The sequence below is a fragment of the Chelonus insularis genome, unplaced genomic scaffold (genome assembly GCF_013357705.1).
Source record: "Chelonus insularis isolate UGA/USDA-ARS -01 unplaced genomic scaffold, ASM1335770v1 contig_117_pilon, whole genome shotgun sequence".
Taxonomy (NCBI): Eukaryota; Metazoa; Arthropoda; class Insecta; order Hymenoptera; family Braconidae; genus Chelonus; species Chelonus insularis.
Window position 1 is genome coordinate 250637 of NW_023276358.1, and position 25935 is coordinate 276571.

The window sequence follows — 25935 nt, forward strand, 5'->3', positions numbered from 1 at the left end:
GAAGAACAAAAATAAGATAAAGATGGAGGGATAAAAAAAGAAGAAATGGACATCATCTTTGATTTTCTAAGTGAGAGAATGATGAAGAAGCTGAAAAGAGAGGGGTTGAAAGATGGAAAGAAAAGAAAGGTAACTTAAGAATAAGGAAAAAAGAGTAAGAGAGAAATTGTTGCAATGGTGTTCTGAAATTTGCCCAGGGCTGAATCTGGTACCCTATTTCAAGACAATAACCAACTGACTATAAACCTGTCCAACATATACTCTCATCCCTCAACTTACCAACCAATGTCTGTATGTAGTAGTCTCGACTTTTTAAGTATAGTCAAGACTGTGTATTTATATATATACTATGGCGAATTATTTTTGGCTATAGCATTTAATTCAGCTAATTGAGACATGATGAATGGATATATTTTTAATTATTAAACCAAACTTTATCTAGCTCAGTTATTCACTTTAAAAATTAATCCAACTCTGATCTAGCATTTGCTTCTAATAATAAATAAACTACTCTGCAATTGATGAACTTCATCAACAAAATAATATTTGACTTTAAAGATTATTTTTATTCAATATTAATGCTGCTCATCCTTCACTTGAATGCACAATTATGCGAGTTAAAAATTTATTTATGGCAAAGTAGAAAAAAGAAGAAATGGTAAAAAATTAGAGTATTCATTTCATGTGATAAAGATGAAAAAAAAAAATGAACTGCATAGAGAGGGGAATATTCAGAAGATGAAGTTTACAGAAGACAAGAAGAAGGAAAAGATTAAAGACCGCGCAAGTACGCCTCCACGGGATGATGGATGCGATGTGGGAGACGCGCGAACTCCGAGTAGGTCGAGCTTTTCATTTTCATTCCTCTCTTTCGTTTCACGTTCTCCCTACTCTCTTGTATGTCTCATCAGTCCGTAACATTATTACTCTAGTCGTTCAACATTGCATACGCTCAAGCAATTCAATTCTTTGTTATATATATATATATATACATACGCGTACTTGAACAATTTGTTTTTGTCTTCATTTCAAGAACATACATCTTTTGCCGAAATTCTCATGAAATCTACACCCGTTACTTATTTACGTGCCACTAAGGTTAAAGGAATTTTTCATTCAACAACTTGAAGTGCTTTGAAATTTTTCCTTTATAGCGGGCCTTATTTTTTCGTAAGGGTTGCAATCTAAATGGTAATCCAATACCACACCCTCTAGATGATAAAAACTGTAGAAAAAGCCTAGGCAACTTTTTCTTTTAAAAGACATTCGCGAACGATCCGGCGGCAAAAAGTGATAACAAGGCCACGATCCTCATGGTAAATTCTACGAGTGCCACAGCATACACACTCACACAAATATATATCCTTTTTCAGCCACATCACAGTTGCCGCTTATTGCCCTATTCATATATATATATCCAAATGGACGACCAGAGCGTGGCAATTATCTCGCACCGCGTGTAAAAATAATAATTAACTGCCATTCATTATATTAATTAAAAAGATCCAACACGTTAAAAACCCATAATTGCACACTTATATATGTTATATGTATACTATAGCTTTGTTAGCTTGAAAACAATTAAAAAATTTTTATCGCTTTTAAATGTATGTTTATACCCTTAATATTTCTTCATTTATTAATTAAATTCTATATATCATCTGATCGTCATCAAATCAATCTATGAAAATATATGATTAGTGAAAAAAAAAAAAAAAATAAAAATAAAGAAAGATAATAACGTTAGGTACTTGCCTGACGCACCTGTTTGAACTGCTCCTCGAAGCTCCAACTTGATTGATGTGCATTATTGTTATTCTGTTGACCAGAGTTATCACGAGCTTCACTGATTTTTCCTGAACCTTGTGACGATTCACTGGAATGGGAGCTTGCAGATGATGGTACTATATTATTATTTCCACTAGTAAATGTTGAATATGAAGTTGTTTTTGTCTAAAAAATAAAACAGATATAAAGTTAGAAAAATATTCAGCAGGAATGTATGTTTTGTTTTTATAATAAAAATATAAGATATAATTTCGTTATTCTAGGATTACCGTTCCAGCAGTACTTGACGTCTGTGTATTATTATTATTGGTGCGATGCTGTGGTGGTAGAAATGCAGCTGGTGGTGGAAACGGAAATGGTAATGTGAATCCACTGCCCATAGCAGCTTGGAGAGCTTCTAATCCTGATTTATTGTTCAACACATCCATGTCATTGGTCTGTGATAAAAAATTCATTCGGTCATACATTGGAGCAGGAGTGCCGGTAGGAGTTAATGCTTTATCAGTTGAAGTGTGAGTATTTGTTTCACGAGGCTGTGCCAGTAATTCTTCACCACTCTCTTCATCTTGGAGATCAGGGTCTGAATCTTCCTCTTGGTGTGACTGGAAGCATAAAAAAAAACAGATATTAAATGAATGAAATAAGTCAAATATTTTACTACTTTGTATTGTCAGGGTCTTATTTTCTAACTGATGGAAAATATCTAAGTCAAATTTTAGTCAACTGCCTATCAATTTTTTAAACACTTTAGCATATTTCAAGCACGTGCAATAATATTTACTTTTTTGAGGACTATAAGATGATCTGCATAAAAGAGAATCCTATTTAAACAAACGACAGGTCGTATCCTAAAAGATCCGGTCTTACACAAAAGATCAGACGGATCAATCTTGTATAAAAAAAAAAATCAACTTCCCAGACCTCCAACGAATATTTAAAGGTAAAAAAAAAATGAAATAAAAGTTGCAAATGATTGGTTAAAATAAAACGAAATTTATAAGAATGACAAATAGAATGTATCGATTTAATATTCATCTGATTAAAGATCCTTAAAGACTGAATAAATCAATTCAGAATGTAAACCTAAACGAGAGACAAGGGAGACCACAGCGGTGCTCGATGACCAGGTAAAAGCGTGTCACCTTCAGCAAACAAATGGGCGCGGCACGTCTTCCAAACCACAGGGAAAAAATCACACCCACATTAGGCACACCTGAATCTATACATTTCAATCTCCACTGATTATTGTACTAAAGTAAACCTACGTCTAACAATGTTGATGATGAGGCTGGATTTTTCTCTCATTTATTTCTCATTTATTTTCAATTAATTCTTTTCCATCAATAACCAAATAATCCATGATTTTCCATGGTTAAATAATAATTTATCAAAGTAACTATTTCTTGAAATAAAGATTGCTGGCTACCAGGTGCTTTGTATTCTGGCTGACATGTATCACATGATAAAGCCACTACTGCTTTGATAGAAAATTTATAAGACAAGAGCCAACAACTGCCATTAATTATGCTAGAGGAATGCGACAGCATCTGATAGTAACAGTTTATTATCTCTGCACCAACAATAGCTGAACATCAGCATCAAAGTGCAAACAAGATAGATACTATAAAAACATCAATAAATGTTTTGGAATATTTGCAAAATAAATAAATTTATTTTTTATTTATATAAAAATTAATTTGATATTTTTTGTCTTGTGCACAATATGTTTATGAAGAAATTTTATTCACATAGGTTTATTTGTTTATTAAACATTTTATAGTAATAACGAAACTTACCAGATGACATCAACATATTTTTTGTTAGATCAGATCTATAGAACATTTGTTATCTATCTTACCCCTATCTCACTAGAGTCGAAATACTGAAAGAGTAGAATCGGAGGTTATACCGGGAAATTATTTTGGCGCATGCGCACAAATTATTTCTGAACTGTCCACAACTCAAAATAATTAATTTCCCGTATAAAATAATTGCCTGTATGATAATGTCTGATAAATAACAGCTTAAAATAACTTGAAATAATATATGATAAATAAAAAAAACATAATAGCTTGAAATATAATAATTCTCCGTATAACCTCAAATTCTACTCTTCCAATGTTTTGACTGTAGGAAACAATCGTTTAATGGAGATGAAAAATACCTGTCATTGGATTGTTGTAGAAGTTTCTAGTCAATCGTGTACGAGATTTGTGTCTAAAAGGTTTAAATAAAATTATCCTAACCATAAATATGTATTTTGTTATAATAACAATAATAATTGATAAATTAATCCTTCCTTCTTTATTTTGCAATAAATAAAAAACTTGGTATAAATAAAATAGCAAATAATCTGTTGTGAAAATAATAAACAGACTGAAATTTTAAAAAATGAAAACAAAAGTAGACTTGTGTTTTGACACAGAGTCCCAGTGTGGTTATAAGTATAAATTGTAAATAATTTATAGAATCTAAACTGAGTTAAGTTAAATGGTTTATTTAATTTGTTTCTTTGTGGATCTCATGATTCTTTCAAGTCTACGAAGGGTGTCGGAAATGTGGTGACACAGAGCCGTCAACTTTAGTGACATTATTGTCGCTGGTTCGTGACCCTTGAGTTTAACGTGTGGCGTGACAAGCTAACAGGCTAACACGGAATCGTTTACATTGTATATTTATGTACAGACGGTGCGAAGAAGATTTAATATAAGTCGAGACAATCACTATATTTAGATGGAATCCAGTAGTCATAAACTACATATAAATCTACGTTTAATTTATATCTTAAAATATAATATTCACGAATCACGATATAACCTAACTCCACATTGTGAACATGATAATCCCTCTGGACAAGATTTATTCGTGCGGGTGTAATATTCTAAGAATGAACACTTTGTGTAGTCTGCTTTAAATGAATTTCCAAATATTCAATTATGTGTTTGTTTATAAATAATTCAAATACTCTAGAGGATTGAATAGGTTAGTTTCCAAAGTTTAAAATCAATTAGGATGGACGTTAATTAAAAAAAAAGAAAAAGGGAAATAAATAATGAAATAGCAAACAAGATAAAAATTAGCAGGTAAATATTAACAGATCAAGTGCAAATTTAGTTGACCAATCTGTTGCATAGTTCACCCACGCATTCGCTGCGTGAGATTGGCGGATGTCCTCCTGACAAAGTGTAGAGAAAAGTATGCACGCACGCGCCTGCACAGAGGGGTGCTTAAACCAACGAGTCACGACAATTCATTCGTGTTTATAATAAACGTCCAATTAATTCTTTCAAATTTTTCACACGAAAATACAACACCTTAACTGACCTACATTTAACACCACATCATTTTTATCATACTTAAACCTATTATTATTCAATATAAAAATAAAAGTTGTTTTAAAAAAAAAACACTGCAAAGATATAATCAAATATTTATGCGAAAAATAATAATAATCGATTCTACATAACATGTCTGTATTATCTTTTATATACGTAAGTTTTATCTATTTAGTAGATATAACAGGTATGTATTTAATATTATCAAGTATACGGGAAATGCGGGTACACGGAAATGTGATGTGTTAAGGTAACCATTTGTTTCAACTCGTTAATTGCCATGAAAAAAAAAATATAGCAAAGTATCAAGCCAAGTTCGGTATAAATACTTATAGATAATAATTATTCGCTTTGGTGAAAAATAATTATTTATCGATTATTAAGAATAATTGTTGCATGATATGCAATCTATTTGTTTATATAATAATGATAAGTAAAAAATCATTAACTCATAAATGGAAATAAACATATTGAGCTATAAAAACATCTATAAGAATATTGGAAAATGTTAATTTTAATAATAATAGTGAAATTAAAATTCCATTTGAAGATTAAAATGTTGCAAAATTGCAACAGAATGACAGATAATTATGATGAGTACTGATTAAAATTTACATCTAAATAAATGAAATGTAAAAAATTTTTTTTTCCTTCATAACCAATTGCATTCAGGTTTTAATAAAGTTGAATAATTTATTTGCATAAAATGCAAATTTGTTGTCTATAATTAACATAGAAAATGATTGATTTTCAAATAAAAATAGAAAAGTTAATAAATAGATCTATTAGATGTGATAAAGAACACCATTAAATCTATTCCAACTATCATCAAATGAAAAAAAAAACCAACAAAATGGTAGGTTTTATTGAATTGAAATATTTTTGACAACTTTATACAAAATAATAAAAGGATGTATCGTTTTGTTCAGGTTGTTATCGTTGAAAAAAATTGCACAAGGGCGAGGCATGAGAATGAATGGTTTGTACATTTTATCGCAACATAATAAAACGAAAGCATATAAGTACGTACAAGAGTTCTGTTGGAACCCCTGCCGAGTTCCCACGTAGACATCACGGCTTCATCTCATACGACTTTTCATAGTTGTTTATATATACTTGTATATACTTATATATGTTGACAATCAGTATCGGTTCTTGCTCATACGATTACAAAATGAATTTAATGGTGTCTCATGATAAACTGTCTCCGATCCAAATCACAGGAGGTAGATAGATTGATTTAGATCCGTCAGATTATTCTAATGCCGTCCACGCGTTCTTATACCGTCTTCTATATCCTTCTGATTAATCGCTACGTCTCCACACAGTTATTCTCTTATAATCAATTCATAAATCATGACAAAAAAATTTTAGCATTGATTATTCATGCTTTTCTTTTAACATTTATTCTGCATTTAATTTATTGTTATCAACGATGATCCAATCGAATTATATGATTGATATTGATTTAGATATGCTATCGAATACAAGATGTACGTTGTTTTTTTCTAATTTAATAAAGACAAGATCTTCTTGTGATCTTATACAGAAATGAACATACCAAAAATAATACAAGTCCTGTTCAATTGGATATTGATCAATAATTTACTATAAATCAAAGTGTTTAGAGTTCAAGTGATTGAAGTGTTTACCATGTTCAACATCATCAACAACCTACAGCAGATTTGTCCACGAATTTAAAACGTTTCTTGCCATTTATAAAAATACTGTAGTTTGTTCAACATTGTTAACTGTTGGAACTACTTTATTTCCATGTATTAAATGCACTCTATTTGTGATTGGACTTTGCCTGACAGTCAGTCTAAGTAAACCTCTCTAAGAAGATGATCCTGTTTATATTTCTATTATCAGTCAGTCTTAATAAGGTCTAAATATTCTTTTCTTTGTATCCCAACTATTGTTCACTTCATATTAATTCCTCTTTGACTTGTATTTACCAACATAAACACTTAAATATTTCTGAATGTGCAGGGAATAAGTCTACTAGAAGCTTTTGCGAATAAGTAACTGAAAAAGGAAAATTTCTGAACATGAATGGTACAGAAATGAACAACAGGCTCATGATTGAGATAGCATTGACCACCAAATGGTGTTATCATCCAGCCATGACCCAGTTATGGATCCAGTTGTGCTCTGTTAAGATTCTTAGATCAAGAATGAATCTATCTTTGACAAGGTGAATCCATTCTGCTATCATTCTATCATAATCCTGTCTTTATCCACGTTATGTTGAACATGTTTTATTATTTGCTGGTAAAAAATTCTTTATATTATAGCTTCAATTAAGAATGATATTCTTAAGAATGAATTCATTCTTGATCTAGGAATATTGTCAGTGAAGTTATGTAGTTGATCAATTAAGTAAAAACTTGCAGTGTAGATTATTCGTAAATAATTCGTCTGTTCATTTTAATACTTGATATTGTAGAGTTAAGAAAAGAGCAAATGCCAGCCTATCCATGCACGATCACGTATAGTATTTATAACTGATGAGCGAGTAGATTTGTGTAAAATATAAATCGAGATACAGGGTGGAAACGAGCAGCAAAAGATGGTTGGCTCCGCCAGATTTAATTAATGACTCGGCGAGTTTGATCTGCCGCTACATAAAACAGTATGTACATATATAAAACGAACGTATGTCCCATTCGTATTTGTACCACATATATACATGTTATTTTTGTCCACTATTAGGGTTGCTTATGCCTTCGCCCCATGCAAGTATACTTTTTATTTCAACTTTCATCATTTTCTATTTTATTCTTGCACCAGCTTGATTTATCTTTGGATATATAATAAAATAAAAATATCAATATGACTTGATTTCAGGGAAAAAAAACAAATAAAAATCAGCTGTTGACATCTAATGTCTCACTCTTTCTGTGATGACAATTATACATACAATAGTTTGCAGACTGAATTGCAATAATAATAATAATAATAACAGACGAAGAGGATGGTTGACCCCGCATGACGAAATAAAACAAACAACGATTGTACATGGATTTCCCCTGAGATGAGATCAACTGATGAGACTTAAAGCCAATTTAGAAAGAGAAAGATACAGTCTCTGACGACTGACAAATGTCTTGTTCACGCGAATGACCCCGACACGTTGAGTTATTTTGAACTTGACCCAAATTTATACTTATTATCCGGTAAAAAGTACGTTTGATCATTTATTTTTCACTCTTATCAGTCAACAGGATTGATATAAACAGGTTCTACAAGATGATGAACTTTTATCAAGAGAGGAAATCAACTATCTATCTAATATACAACATTAAAAGCACCATTTTTATTGATAATTATTTTAATTTTTAGATAAAACACATGTAGGAGGCTTTATTAATATATATATATATATATTTTTTTTTTTCAACGAATGAATATTTCTATCATCAAAAGAACATGATGATGTTGATGGTAGGAAAGAAAGTAGCTGAAAAAAAGAGATTTTAGTTTTAGAAAGATTGATGGATGTAATTTATGTCACACACTAAAATGGTTAAAATATTAAATATATAACTAGAAAAAAGGAAAACCGAGGAAATGAACGAGAAAAAGAGAGAAACGAAAGAATTTGAGATATCTGTACGTATGTTATATACTTGCGGGGGTACAAGACATAATATTAATAGCGCGGGTGGATAGAGTCTTCGTGGAAGATATTGTTAGAATTTTGGGACTGACTTGTGCTGTGTTAAATGACAACCAAGGGAGAGATGAAGAAAGAGACGAAACTTTGCCTTTGCTAATGGGGTTTTAATGATGGCCAGCTGTCCGTCTATCAAATACTTTCAAAAAACAACTAGTATGCATCAACCATTTATACTTGTGATTAAATAGTCTGCATCTTGAACTTATTAAAAATGTTTCATTATTTACACAAGGTTCTCATCAGCAACCATCATCCCAGGTGTCTAGACAATCAATTATATTTTTCAATTTTGAAGAAAAAATATCTTTTTATTTATTAATAATATTGTTGGATTCTCAAGTTTTATTTAAATGTTATTCAATATGAACCCTACAAATCTTAGTGTTTTATTTTAATACATTAAAAGTGTTTTAATATGACGTCAACCATTAGATTAATATTGTGTCCTTTTAAAAACGTTTCCAAGTGTTTTAAAACAACACAATGTTCATTAAATAGGTGACGTCATATTAAAACACTTTTGATGTATTAAAATAAAACACCAAGATTTGTAGTGTAATAATTAGGTATTTAGTTAGTATTAGACTTTACTGTTAGACTTTTTAGGGAAAGTTAGGATAAAATGCATTAGTTGAAAATGAATATTAAACAAAAATAATTGAAATGTTGATCACAAAGAAAGCTGTTAGTTTATCTGGAAAACAAACCTAAATCAACGAAATTTGATAGCAAAGATTTAAAAGCGTTAAAGTAAATAAAAATTTTCAAATATTTTATCTTGATTCCTTTGATAAAACTTAACAGATGGAGCTTACTTATTATCTGTTTGTCTTATTAGAGATTTAAATTTATACGATAAAGTTGAATCTTATGTAAAACATACACTACTAAAATATAATTCAGGAAAAATTTATCATGATGATTCATCATAAGAGTATGATACATGAATTGTTAAATTATCTCAGAGAGAATGAAAATAAGATTACGTGATTTATCGTGGTCTTTTTTCGTCGTGAGTTACATTTCATCAAGAAGCGTCAGATTTTGACGAATACAACGTGACATATCCTCGACACAATGAAATCGTCAAATTAAAATAGGCATAGACCTTATGTACGCTGCCAAAATGTACCAACGCCCACTCACGTATCAAGCTTCTGTAAAACCGGATGGCAGCAGCTGAAAAAACACCCAGTGATCACGCAATGTCGACATTAATGTAATTCTGATTCGACGCATCATATTTTCTATTTAATTGTCTCAACAACATTAGCATGTACTAATGCCACTAGTTAATCATTTAAGAAATGTCATATTCACTTTGTCAAATTGTGAATAGATATTTATTTACCTCGTTAAATCAACAGTTATTATTCACCTAATTTCATGTATTTTATCATTTAATAATCTAATGTCTTTTCATTTTTAACTCTTTTCTAAAAATATACACTGATTTATCAAAAATACATTTATTTATGTCACATTCGATCCATGGATCTCGACAACCACTTCAAAATAATCTAAAATCTAAAATTATCTTTACTATCCATACCAACAATTTCTAAGGACAGGATATGGAAATCAAGAATTCTATATATGTTAAAATAAGGCTGTACACATGATATTTGGGAGTGAAGAAGACAATCTAATTTTAATGTTCAGCTTGACTTGATTTTATTTTTAATTTGTCACTTGTAAGAATCTTTCATGTTTATTTAATCATTTTAAACTTTCACCCTACTCCTTCTCTCCTACTGAATTGAATCAACTAGACAATTTAGATAGCTGTAATATTTTAAATGATTGATGTGTCACTTGGAATGCTAAAAGCAATTTCCATTTGTTTGCAATAAAATCCCTTGAAAGATCTTGAACAAGCAATAATCCGTGCCAGACAATCGATTTTAAGGATCGAGGTGGATGGAAAAACCTCGACTTAAGATCCTAGGATTTTTCTTGACATCTGCTAGCCATATGATTTGATTTCTCACTCTACTCTCATTCTGTACTACTTATTTTCTTTCTCTTTTCCTTTTTCTCTTCTATCCTTTTCTAACTTCTAGACTGTCTCTTTTCATCGGCTAAGTATTATAATATACAACATTTGGAAAATTTTGTCCTGTCGTAGAGAAAATAATTTACAATTCACATCTTTCTTAAAATCTTGATGAATTTGTCATAAAATTGGTAAGTAGTCACCCTATTCAGCATGAGGTTGCATAAAACTTTCTAAATTATAAAACAGCTTATATCTTAACTTTACTAAATAAACAATGATTCATAAGAGTTTAGTTATCATTAATTGAAGAAATACTAATCGTTTTATAATCCTTTCTAAACTTTAAAGGAATTTAAAGATATGAATATTCTTTTTGAAGTTGATGTTCACTTGGTGGCATCAATTTTTAGTGGAGGTATTTTAGAATAAAATTTTTGGAGAAATATAAAGAATGGTAGAAAGATGTACATCATAATAATAACATAGAAAAATAGAAGTTTATGACATTTGATGCATCTTTCAACCAGATGACAAGAAAAACTTCCAAAGCTCAATACCACCCGCATTTCTTTATATTCTATTCAAAATCAAACTTGTAAAATTTATCCAACTAAAAATTATTCATATAATAAACTTCAACGGAGAATAATTTAGTTAAATAAGTACACTGTAAATCTCAGTTTTCCAAAATGCATTATTTTAATGCGGATAAGTGTGTTAAATATGACGTCACCCATTTGATTAACATTGTAGTCATTTTTTACACACTTATAAATGCCTTAAAAGTGACTACAATGTTAATCAAATGAATGACGTCATATTTAACACACTTATCCGCATTAAAATAATGCATTTTGGAAAACTGAGATTTACAGTGTATGGAATTTTAGTGAATGATGTAAACACAGCTGTGTTTGATGTTTTATCAAGAAATAAGATGATAATAATATACGTGAATGGACCAATTAAAAAGTTGATATTAGAAATATAGAAAACGTGGTCTATATTGGATAAGAGTTTTGACGAAAAAGAGGAAATAACCTTGTCCTTGAAGTATCAAAGAGTGGCAAAGGGTGCCACAAGACGCGTGCCTTGAAATCTTCTACCATGCGGTCGCGTGTTTGCCCTTGAGACCACTAGCACTCATTCGTGCACTCTCGCCTTCTTTTTACTCTTCTACACCCACCATTACTTACTATTTTTCTCCTGAGATCCCACAATTTTTACTATTTTAAAATTCTCACAACTAAATTATTTTGTTGTATGCAAAATAAAATGGAGTGAGTGAAAGAAAGAAAAAAAAAACACCCCCCATTTCTTTTTTTCTATCTTTGTAGTCATTGTCTCTCTGTACTATGTGGTCTTATTTCTTTTCGACCACACATGAACGAAGCTTGTGGTTTAATGTAACATTTATTAGTATCTCCGGAAATACAAGTGGTTTCTTAACTGAATGAATCACGTGAGAAACTGAATTGATTTCATTTTTCATGAATCAAAAAAAAAACATAGAAAAACAATTTGTCTGACCATTTACCACATTATTCTATAGCTTACGATTAATAATAAGTGAAACAAATATTTTTCGATCATACATTGAAACTGTCATTGATGATATAACAAGACAGAGTAAAATGGTATTTATAAAAAAATCTCCATACTCAATGCATAAATTGATAATTACAGCATACCAATAAGATATAATAATACGTTAAATTATAAAATAATCCTATTGATTTTTATTTAATTTGTATCATTTACTTTATTATATTGTTTCACAAAATGTACCCAAATTGTGACTTTGTTTAAAGTAAAATACATAAATTAGTAATGAAAAAGGCATAGAATGATGCTGCAATCGTGGCATGTTTCAAGGACATGACAATCTGAGTTGTTTTCTCCTTCTCTCTCACATTTTGATAATAATACTAGCCTACTCGAGCAAGATCGCGTGTCTTGAAGATTCGGAAGCCGACGGTGGCTTTTTGGCCTGACTCCTTGAATGAATAATCGTTGAAATTTACGTCCGCTCAAGCGAAATATATAGAAGCCCGATTATCTCCTGAGAAATTACGCCCCCACGTGACCGTTTATTTAGCATTTATTTAATAACATAGCTAAGCCTTCGTCACGATACATACTTGCTTTATAATAGATAGACAAACTGACAACGATCTTTCTCCCGCACTTAGGTTCTCAGAAGGACCAAGTCAATCCTCAACTTGCCTTCAGGATTTTTTCTAGGATTTCTCGTGTGAATTCTTCAAGAGTTATTATAATAGATACTTATATTGGAAGGATAAAATAATATATAAATACATGGATAAAAATACGTGTTGTTAAAAATGGAAAATTTTTTAAAAAATTTCTTTTATCATCCTAAAATTATTTTTGTTCAATTTTTTTTTTTTGTTACCCATCGAGTTGTCTGTTGAAATATCACATTCATTTTTAGAGATAATTTACGATATCATTCAGGTCAGAGAGAAATAAAAATAACAATAAGTCACTCGCCCTATAAGGCTTAAATCAGTGTATTTATAAACTGAAGATGCTGACTCTAGATCAACTATTTCAGATTGATCTTAACACTTTGATTTATTGATCAGTCGAGTTGTGAGCATTGGAAATCAATAATTTCCTATATCAATCCTTTGGAATTTAATAATCACTAATCATTCAATTCTTCTATCAGATATATCTCCATCTTACCACAGAAACTTCCACCAAAATAATTATTTTCTCAATTAAAAAACGGTTTTAGAGTAAAATAATTCCCCTAGATGAGTCATGTAATGATGAACTATTATTTTTAAAAATAGATACCAGGATTAATTTATATCAAAGAAGTGGTCTTTAGTTTTATGGTAATAAAGTGATGGCAATAAATAATAATTTATCAATAATTATTATGTCTCAAGATGCTCGTACTAAAAGAGATCACGATTTTAGCTTAGATGTAAATATATAGATGAAAAGAGAATAAAAATGCAAACAAGCACATTTGACTAACGCAATAAACGCATGACGATAATATTCGAATAATAAATATCAGGATGTAAATCCATTGGCAGAAATAACGTTGGACATAAATCAACGAGTTCGCATTGAGAAGAGACCGATCCGTCCTTCTATATATACATATATTTGTATGTCCATCCAACTTTTGTCCTTCTCATTGCTTTTAGTTTATATATCTCTTCTCATCTCACCAAGAATTTCCGTCGTAAACTCGTCAAACTCGTCGAGCATCATGACCACAGTATTAGCAATGTTATTTGAGTAATACAATTGTTGTCAATGAGATGAATAATTTGTAAAAAAAAAAAAAATAATCACAAACATTCGCGACATGATATAATATTTCTCAAAGGTATAGAAATAAATTTCCAATAATGAAATATCTAAAAATTGTGATGTTGCATGTGCAATTTTAAACTTGGTATATTATGTGGAATAATATAAAATTACAGGGTTTATTCGCGAGGACTGCTAGCTAATTAATCCAATTATCGACCAAGTCGCAGTCTTACGAAATAAAAATATTAAAAAATAAACAAGTTATTCCAGCTTCTTTTGCTCTTATGTATCCCTTATTATATATTCTTCTGAATTTTGGGAATTCCTGGCGTCACGCGATATCTCGATATGATTCGTGGAATAATTTCCACGAACGTTTATATTTATGAAATTTAATTTTTTTTGTTTCTTTTTTTTAAGTTAAAATATGTGGATAATAACTTTTACTTTGATCAATATTCTTCATAATTTCATCTTATCATCCACTCGTTAATTATAATTAATATCAATTATAATCATCCACTATTTTATCCTTGGCTTCAGTCTGAAGACTGAAGGAATGGATGAAGCATTGGAGTATTCGTGAAAATGATGGAGCACTAATTTGGATAAAATATTGAAAATATGAGTGAGTAGTGTATGACGATTATTTACTTGAAAGTAGCTGTAATTATTAATAATTATGTCTATATGTCAGGTCAGTTTAAATAGAAATTAAATGTGAAGCTTGAAGTAACTGATGAATGATTAAGGAAATCTCCACGGTAGAACTAGATGCTAAAAGCGCGTGACACATCTACTTACGTTTAGCTTTAACTGGAAGACACACGCGTGCCAAATGCCCACCACATAATTTGTTTAGTTACGTATTACGTACATAACAGGTATAGTAGAACGTAAAAGCATATACGTCATAAGCTTGTAAGACGTAAGAGTCACGAGTCTTACGAGACAGAAGCAATCTCGGCGCCCCAATGACTACAAGTATTGAGAGTTTATTATATATACAGTGTACATTGCACTAACGTACATGTATTCACGCTTCGATTCTGACGTAAATGCTGGATAATTGTTCAAGACATTCGATGAATTTATGATCAGACTATTAATCACCGAAAATAATCGATTCACATTATTTTGCCGTTACAATACTTGATGTTTATGCACTGAGAAAAATATTCTTAATATTTGGAATAAAATATTTTATTTGATTTAATTATATTGTGTTTGAAAAATGTGATTTTTATTTTTTAAGACATTATGGGTTTTAATAAATAATTATTCATTCAATTAATTTTTTTTTCATGTTAAGAAAAATTTCACTTGGAATAAATATATAATGAATTTAACAAAAAAAAATATAATAAATTAATTTTTTTAGACAATTTTATCTGAGAATAAAATGGGTCTAGATGCACTCTGGGTTCACACGACCAACTTTGCATTCCCATTGATCGTTTATAACCACTCTAGTAAAGAAAATAAATTCTTTAAAATATATTTTATTTTAAGAATACATTAAAATATGATTATTCAACCCAATCTTGTACGATTGAATGTAAAAAAATATTTAATTATACAATTGATTAAATGAATACATTTAATTGTATTTCTATTAATTAAATTATACAAAATTTAGCCGAATAATTATATTTTAATAAATTGCTGAAATAAAATATATTTTTTTCTATGAGGGACTGTATATGAGAATAAAAAAATCATTTATGAGCAACTTTTTTAGTCTGAATTTTGTATGATTAATGCATGATTAATTTAACTCCGATTGAGTATTTCTCAAGCATCTTTCAATGGAAATTCTTGAAAAGAATTTTTCAGATAAATTAAATTTATCATGCATTAATCACATAAAATTCAGATTAAAAAAGTTGTTTATCCATCACTTGTATATCTTCCATTTATAATTCGTATAAGAATCATCAATTATTTTTTTTCTAGAGCACATTGTTTTTTTTTACAATTTCATTAAAATTTTATCAATCTCCATTTTATATATTTATTAATATTCGTAGTTTGATCATATCATTGTTATTTTGTTCTTTAAAATTATCTATAACAAGTTAAGATTGTTATAAACAATATACAATTGTTATAACTCATATAAAATCATTAACAAAACTATTTCATCAATATTAACCAAATTTTCCAACAATTCTGATCATAAAATAAATAAAGTCAATTCTTAATTGTTTTTTACTTCATTCGTTCCACAACTTTTTTTGTTATAAAAAAAAAAAAATTGAACCGAATTAGTTTAAACTCTTTTCAGATCTTCTTCATTGAATTATCTTTCAAATGAAATTTACTCCAAGTCTAAATCTCCAGCTGTTCTCGAAATATCAAAACCAATGCAATAAAAAATTTGTCAGATTAAATTAAAAAAAAAAAAAATATTTCTATTTCTCAGTAAATTTATTTCTCAATGTAATGTTATCGAAAACTCCCTAAATACAGCTGTCAAACATTTTTCAATTCTCCAATTAACATTTCAAGTAAATTTGGAAATAAAGAATACATTGTTAAATATAATTGTATTTGAATTATTTTATTTTTAAATTGAGCCGTTGAATCGTCATGAATCGAATTTTTTAATTGAATTCTGTTGCTCACCGTGACAAAATGAGCCTTCATTATGATGAAGTGTAATTTTTATGACCGCTAAGACTGCATCAAAGAATTGTATATGCAAGTATAATGTTACAATTTTTATCGACATATTATATTGCTTTTTGTGTCATTTTGAAGTTATAAAAAATTGTACTTTTTTTTTTTTTTAATATTTATTATGAGTGACACCGGTGAGAGGTAATAATGTGGTCACTAAACTCCCACATAGCAGTTGGCTAACTAAACTCACCTCTTAGTCGCTTTTCAATCATATCAAAAGTGCCGCTTTGGCCTTCTCAACTTCCGTAACCTTCCGCACTGACCTTTCAGTCGTTAAAAAAATGAGTGAACAAAGTGTATCAAAATTGGGTGGTCTTATTCACTGCTCATTCAATACAGTCACATAATCTTGACATAAAAAAATTCTACCTTTCATCTATTTATGAATTTCTTTTTAAATATTTTTTCTTATTAATCATAAAGAAGCTTAAAAAAAAAAAAAGAAATAGTTTACTGATTTAATTAAATTTCAGAAGAAAATAATGAGGTATTGAGATGATATATTGTGTCAAAAGTACGAACACTCAATAAGAAATAAGATACTGTAAGCATATAGAGGCTTCTTCTTCTCCTTTCTTGCCTTAAACATTCAAGTCAACGATGATCGCAAACTAAAATATCACGTATATCAAGAAAAGGAGTTGATGTCGGCTGCACGCGACCTCATGTACGAAGGCTCGCGTGATCATACTCGCACTTGTTACTATTACAATATGACTATGTTCATTATGCGTCTTTATATACTCATGTATAATATACATACATGTGTATAACACGGGATATAATTCAAATTAAAAACTAAAGCTGAATAAATAATCGCCTATTATCTTGATAAAACATAAAAGTTTAAGCTGAAAAGAAATTTTATTAAAATCCTCATAAAGTATAAGAAACAAATACACACTGATATCATAAATATATGCAAACCGGAAATCAAAAATTAAACCATATGCGCTGTGAGTGTAAAATAAATTGTAATTATCTTCCGATCATGAGAAAAATATTAAAAATAAATAAAATAGAGTGAAAAATGATGTTTTTTTTTTTACTGATTTTTACCCCTATCAAGAATTTATACATGATATTCAACACATGGAAAATTAAAAACAATTACAGTTTATTACATTTTTATGTACGCAATAAATTGTAAAAGATTAGAATTTCTTTTTTTTTCTTTTAAATAAATTTCCCACTTGTGAATAATTAAATTGATTGAATCAAACTAATAAAGAAATAATTTTTTCAATTTTCTAAATGATGATTGTATTGTGTGTTTGTAATTAATATCATTAAAACTCATTATTTTCCGTTAAAAACGTTGATTTTTATAATAATTATAATATATACTACAATTATAATTATTTTCTCGTGTTATTATTAGAAAATATACCACGAATAATGAAGAATAATAATTTATATTGTTTTTAATAATATTATTATTCGAATAATTTACTATCCAATGAAATTCAAATTTTTTATGTTAAATATTTCCATGGGAATTAATATTAAAAACTTATTCATCACGCAACGAATAAAGAAATAAAAGAAAGCTGGTTATAATAGTGATAGATTATAAGTTCTCTATTTTATTTAACTTATGTTCATTTTTTAAAAGTAAAGTAATATCAAACGCGAGACGTTTTCATATGGATTCTGTTAGTAATATGCTGCATTGTGGGAACCCCTTCGCCTGCATATTATCCGATACCAATAATGCGACTAATCAAGTTAGCCAACCCTTTAAGCTGATATGGAGTATTAAATATTATATTAAATATCGACATTATTCTGGTTAGATAGTGAATGTATTCATCGTCAATACTTTCATGCATCAACGATATTTTTATTTGCAGAAAAGGTTGCTGTTGAGTATATTCTTTGATATATCATGAAAAGACTTGACCAACAAATTCTATTTTTTTATATATATATATATATATATATTAACACCTGTAGAAATGAATGCAATGGAAGTGCACATGGGTTGAGAAAAAAGAAATATTAACTCGATATCCTACCGCGTGTCTGAAGAATTCGGCTATTAAAACTCAAACTCTTCGAAAGACCTATAAAATTCGTCTGGCCCCGTGTTGTCTGCGAGTGTGCATTTAGCTGTGGTTATATAGGATTGGTGGGTTACAGGTGTCGTGAGACAGTGGTAGGGATATGCGTTTAAAGCACATAAAAATGCATCTTACCATAAAAATATAAAAAAAATATAAATAGATTTTTTATGCCAATGCTATTATTGTATCCATTTTTTTTTCTCCACGCTATTCTATTCAAAAATTAGTGATATAATTTATAACTTTTATTTGAAATGAAAATTTAATACTCTTTGTCAAATAACAAAACAATAATATATTTTGCAAAGAATTATTTTAATTTAAATTTCTCATATTGAAATGACAATATATAAGTAATTTGTCATTACTTCATGACTGGCCTGTGTAATAATTTATTAACATGTTTAAAAACTGTAAAACATTGACAACGAATATTACAACTAAAGCATCTTTGATATACATAACAGTTCAAAGTGTGCAATATTATTATATATATATACATATGTACATATACATAGATATAAGATGAGACGTTTATATACCTAAGCGATGTCTATAACGCTTCGAAATACGAGACACGTTTACGAGCGAATGCAAGTCTCTCAACCGGACGTTGAGAACAGGCTAACGTTGGCCACCCATTCCCAACTATTATATCGTCCTTCGCCTCAAGTTCTTCCTTATATCCCCTCTATCGTCGTTTCATTCCAGACAAGTATTTCGACAGTTATTAGTAAACCACTTTTGAGTTTTATTCCAAAAATATCTTGTTATTTATTCTCACTTAAGTTATATACATACTATTGTAATGCTACATTTCATCTTCATGATTCATTTTGGAGCACAAGATAATTTTTTTTTTTTTTGTCAACAATAATATTTGTGATTAAATAAATTGTAATTATGTATTATTGTGATTAAATATATTATCTTAAATTGATGAAGAGTATGTATATATTTTTATTCTTGAATAATGCAACAATAATGTAGACATATTCAAACAAAATAACAAGATGACAGTCTTGGAGTAATAAAGATTAGATTCATGTGTACATGAGGGCAAAGTAAAGAATAAACTCAGAAATTTTTGTTCAAAGTAATAATCTCTTTCTGGACAAGAATGCGTACTCAGACGTGACCATTAAATGAATAATTTGTGGTCAGGAGCGCCATTGTAAAATCCGATACAATCATTATAATATTCAACATTTTATTATCGGTCTGTGGAGTGCATGCTAATTTACTGCTAATTGTATTCGCCTGCGACAATGATATGACTCTCTAGTATAGAGTGATGATTATTCTTTTGATGTTACAGAACTCTTTAGTTATTAGAAGATATGTATAAACTCTTGAGTGTGTATGTATTAGTGGTGTACAGTACTACTGTGAGTTATTTATTTCTCAATAACTATTATTTCTTATTTCTTCCATTGTTTTACTTTGGAATTAATTTTTTTTTATAATTATTATTAAAAATAAGTTTGAAATAAAAGTCATTTGTGGACTGATAGAAGAGATTTTTAATAGTAAAGGAGGCTTTTTGAGTGTTGAAAAATATTTTTTAACAGTAATTAAATCTTTTTAATTCTTAAGGAATCTAATGTAATCAATATAATCCATATTTTATTGTGGATTATATGGTTTTTTTTACTATAAAATGACATAAAATTTGAATGAGGTTAGGATTTGGCTTTATTTTATGCATATTTATATTAATAAAAGATAAGCATAAGGCAAAAAGTGAGGTTTTAAAAAGTAAATTGATAAATATGACAGTTTTGGTTGTTATAAAATTAGGTGGCGTTAAAAACACCGGTTCATTAATTGTTAAAAAATATTTCTTATAATAAAATGAGACTTATTCATGATAAAACAACTGATATATTCATAAATAAGGCTTTTTTATTGTCATAAAATATTTATCAGCAGTCAAAAAACATTGATTTTAAAAAATTAAAAATTGTTCTCTAACACACTGTAAATTTTTGTGTTGTATTTTAAAACATTTGAGACGATGTCAATTAAATGAGTGACGTTTTATTAAAATTATTTTTTAACTGTTAAAAAATATCATCTTCATGATTAAATAAGACTTATTCATGATAAAACCACAAGTGTGTTCATAACTAAGGCTTTTTTATTATTATAAAATATTTATTAATTATTAAAAAATATTAATTTTAATGATTGAATAATTGTTTTTTAAAATTTATATACTCTTCTATCAGTGTAAATTCCTTGACTTTGTAGTTTATAAATAAACTCACTGATGAACCGAGGATAATCTTATTACAGCTGAGATTTTTCAAATACTCCAAAGTGTGTCCTTCCTCTTTGAAAAATCAGCAGTAATAGAGGAAACATACGGTCGGCACGTGCTAACCACCCCTCAATATCTATTAAGATCTAACCAGTGATTCTCAAAATACACTCATTATTAAGATTTCAATTCTACATCTTGAGACTGATTACATTCAATTATTAAATATAGAAAAAGATAAATATATTTTTGAAGAACTAAATAAAATAATAATCAACCATGACTTAGATTATTTCAATACTTTCTTATAAAGTAGAAAAAAATTATCCATTGGTTATTACTCATGCAATGACAACATTAGTATATCAATATAACTACTGAATGATTGACAGAGGTCAAATAAAACGTGACTTTACTTTGATAAAAATGACTAAGAAATTATAAAGAGATATATAATTGACCAAGCATTCCAGTTGTAAAGTTTAAGTTGATTTTTTTCTATTTAGTAGCAATATAAAATACATCTGTAGTGTATTGTTAGAAGAAGTATATATAGATAAAAATTAATGAATACAACATAAAAATGTTACACATGTAGTAATTTAGTATCCGACAAGAACCAAGTAAATTTTAAACAAAATATTCGTTACTATGTTAAAAAAACATTACTTCTACATCAGTTATAAAATACCTATGTAATCAAAAGTAATTGCGTTTCTTCTTTATATCTCGGAGTTTCTCATAAATCAATAACAAAATGAAACAAATAATAGATAGAAAATAGTGTATGAATTTTTTTCACTCGAAAAAACTTGACATTTTTTCGTGAGAAAATTTTTATCTTCAAATGTCAGATGAAATTAAATGAGTTTCATATTATTAATAATTATTTAATTTATACTTGCAAGACTCAATCAATCTATTCAGTAATATTTGTATAATGTGGAAATAAATTTTCTTATTCTTGTGAAATATATTCCGAGGCATAGAACAACCTTAATGAAGGAAAAAAAAATTTCAGAAGAGTTTACAACAGTTTTTTTTTTTTATTGCTAGATAAAAGCCAAGAAAAATTTAGGTAATTTTATTTACAATAATAAACCAGGATAAAATGAAAATAAAAACTTATAAAAATGTCAATAGAAAAAGAGGATAATAAATGTGTAAATATGTTAGATTCGGTGATTGTTCATCTGAGAGTCACTGAATATACTATTTCAATGATTTTGTACGGAAGAAAATATAAATTTATGGAGTTACCTGAGAAAATAAAGTAATAAGAATAAACATCCGATATTAACTGGATAGCAGTGACATTGGACAAAAAAAGACAGTATATAATATTTAGTGTACTGAACATTAAATCAAATAGAAAAAAAAAATCTTAAATGTAAACTCATAAAATACAATTTGGGTTTTTTTTCTTCAACATAATGGCTATTTTTAAATTTTTTCATATCTTTATCAACCTTACTAATTAATTTCTCAAATAATACTATATTTATTTTCTTCCACGAAATTGATTGAGAGTTTTTTATTTGCTCTAATAACTCCAAAATTATTCCATAAGTAAATAAAAATATTCATCTGAATATAAATGTTAGGGAAAACGGGGCAAGATGGGATACTCAGCATGTGGTACTTCAAAAAATAAAAAATTATTCCATAAATAATTAAATCATTAACAATAAATAATAATTAATAAATTAAATAATTTATAAAGGTTTTTAAAAGTCTTCATTGAAAACATTGGAGTAAATAAAATTTTTTTCATCTCTATATTGGTCCAGTCTACCCTAAACTATTGATATAATTACCAAAAAAATGTAATTCAGTAAAATTAAAATTGAAAGAGAGATATAATTTTTTATGCATGAGTATAAAAGAGAATAATTTCTGTTTATATGGCTTAATTCAGAGGCAAAGTAAAGGATTGAAGGATGTATATGTATATTCATATAGATTAATAGTCAGGGAATATACAAGGCTCGGTGTAGATCGTAAAAAAATAATTGCAACGATTGCAACAATGTTATCTAGACACCGGTAGAGATAATAATACATGAACGTATAGTTGTTCCAGCTGTCGACGTATTATAGTTGGGAATCCATTTCGTTGTATTAAAACTCAATACGCATATTACAGGTCTAGTACCGGTGTGAATAAACGTGTGCGTATACTTTTATATGTATATATATATATATATCTATTCATTTCTATACATAATATACCACAACAACGTTAGTACATATTTCATCTACATACAACACTGCACAGATTATATACAATATATAGTCTAAAGCTATAATCAGACTAATTATTAACCGTAAAATTAATAATAACAGTTACTTTTTTATGTCTCGTTGAAATTACCCTGTCCTAGATTGCTGACTTTTATTGTAATTTATTTATTTATTCATAAGTTTTAACAACGTTCGATTTTTTTCCTTTGTTTCAATTAATTTATATTAAATTTTTCTTTCATTTATTTAAAATTTCTACGAATCGATAATTCATTATTATCGATAGTTTTATTTTAATAAAAATAATGATATGTAATTAAACCATTTTATGATAAATAGTTATTTATAGTTTTACTGTAATCTCAATTATTTAAAGTCTATTTAATTTTTTTTTTTTAAATATTCTCAAATTAAAGAAAATATTTCCCCTTTTTTGTTTTTTATACCAACAATTTTTACTTTAATTAAAAAATTCTAAGAGGAAAAAAAATGTATATTTTACTGACATTTAATACGTTTGAGAACAATTAAATGATGAAATTTCGTTCATGACTGGACACAAGTAACAGACTTAATATCCGACAAATGAGTATCTGGATTACAACAAAAAAAAATTCATTAGGTTGTGAAAAGTTAATTTTAAATAACGCGAAAGAGTAATAATTATTTCTTAATAAAACAAAGAGAAGAAAGGAAAGAAAAAATTTATTTATTCGTCATTCACTGTTTTCCTTTCTTCACGTAACAATGGAAGAAAAAAAAAATTGAAATTAAAACCGAATCTTGATACAAAAGAATAAATACTTGGAAAACAAATATTTCTATGAAATTGCCGACAGGAAGTGAAACATCGGATCAGACTGAATTTCGGCATTTTCAATTGAACCGTAACAATATTCAAAAATGGACACTTAAGCGGATTATTTGAAACTAAAATTATAGAAAGTTCTACTGCGACTCCATTAAATACAATAATATATTGTATACTCGAGTGCAACGATTTTTTAGTTCGAATGAATTACATTCAACATCATGTTCAACAGTGTCAATTATAAATATAAACTGAGAAAAAAATTTACTTTATACAAAAAATATTTCATTCGATCATTAACATCGAAATTTCAAATAGTCGCAATGAATTATTTCTTCGAAATTATGAATATTTGATTGAAATCATTTTATTTACTCAAATGAATAAAATGTCATTTGTTTTCAAACTTGTCGCAACATTGAAACAAATGACAAAATGTGTTTTTGATAACACTACTATTAGTCTGAATAAAATATTATCTTGAGAATATTCCAAGTTTCTTTTATTGATTGAATAAAAATTTTTTTCATTTAACAAAATTTTTTTCTCAGTGTTCTGATAGAAGAGATTTTTAATAGTAAAGGAGGCTTTTCAAGTGTTGAAAAATATTTTTTAACAGTAATTAAATCTTTTTAATTATTAAGGAATCTAATGTAATCAATATAATCCATATTTTATTGCGGATTATATGGTTTTTTTTTACTATAAAATGACATAAAATTTGAATGAGATTAGGATTTGGCTTTATTTTATGCATATTTATATTAATAAAAGATAAGCATAAGGCAAAAAGTGAGGTTTTAAAAAGTAAATTGATAAATATGACAGTTTTGATTGTTATAAAATTAGGTGGCGTTAAAAACACCGGTTCATTAATTGTTAAAAAATATTTCTTATAATAAAATGAGACTTATTCATGATAAAACAACTAATATGTTCATAAATAAGGCTTTTTTATTGTTATATAATAATAATAAATATTGTTATATTTATTATCAGTCAAAAAACATTGATTTTAAAAATTAAAAATTGTTCTTTATATTATTTTATATAATATATTAATATAATATAATATAATATTAATCAAATGGGTGACGTCTTATTAATACACTTTTAATGTTTTAAAATAAAACACTAAAATTTACAGTGCAATAATAAATCTCTTCTATCAATATAAAAATAAAGCGTACATCTACAAAAATGACTGAGTTGCTAAAGAGGAGAAAAAATTTATTAACTCAGCAATGAGGATAAAATGATTGAGAAACGGAGTATATTTTTATGATCTAGAAGTTAAAAAGTGCGCCTAGTCAAACATATGAAATTAAATTAAACGGCTCGCGTGATTCCGAGAAACATATGAGCATACAGGTATATTATACATATAGAGTCCGATGACCCTGACGACATGGTATATATATACATACCAACATTTCTATGTATATTAAATGTACATATATGAGTATGAAGTGTGTATGATGTGCGAGACTATGACTTGACTGGTCGAAGAACAACATTGGAGTAAAGCGAGTAAAGTTAATAAGTCAACAAGGGCTGGCCGTGTGGAAGCATCTTTTCTCATTTTTTTTTTAACTTGTTTGCACGACTTCGAAGAAACCCGTTCCATCTTTTCACCGGACCATTGGCCATCACGCCAGTTTACTTAGGACGCGATATGACAGTACCATACGGAGAATATATATGAGATGCAGGCTCAAATTAAATATTCAACCTAAAGTACGCGCAGATTTTGTCTCAATTC

The 25935-nt window shown here is 28.3% G+C and overlaps 1 protein-coding gene across 3 annotated transcripts in view; it reads right to left on the reverse strand.

Annotated features, from left to right (window-relative positions):
* The window catches only part of retn (retained), a 71065-nt gene that overhangs the window by 40129 nt on the left and 5001 nt on the right, over nucleotides 1–25935 (reverse strand). For 2 of the 3 annotated variants that reach the window (XM_035079865.1, XM_035079845.1), the window contains exons 2-3: nucleotides 2058–2390; nucleotides 1756–1953 (exon numbers count right to left, since the gene is read on the reverse strand). In XM_035079865.1, coding sequence (XP_034935756.1) covers nucleotides 1756–1953; nucleotides 2058–2390 — 531 coding nt within the window. The remainder of the gene's footprint in view (nucleotides 1–1755; nucleotides 1954–2057; nucleotides 2391–25935) is intronic. The other variant, XM_035079855.1, reaches the window with a different exon arrangement.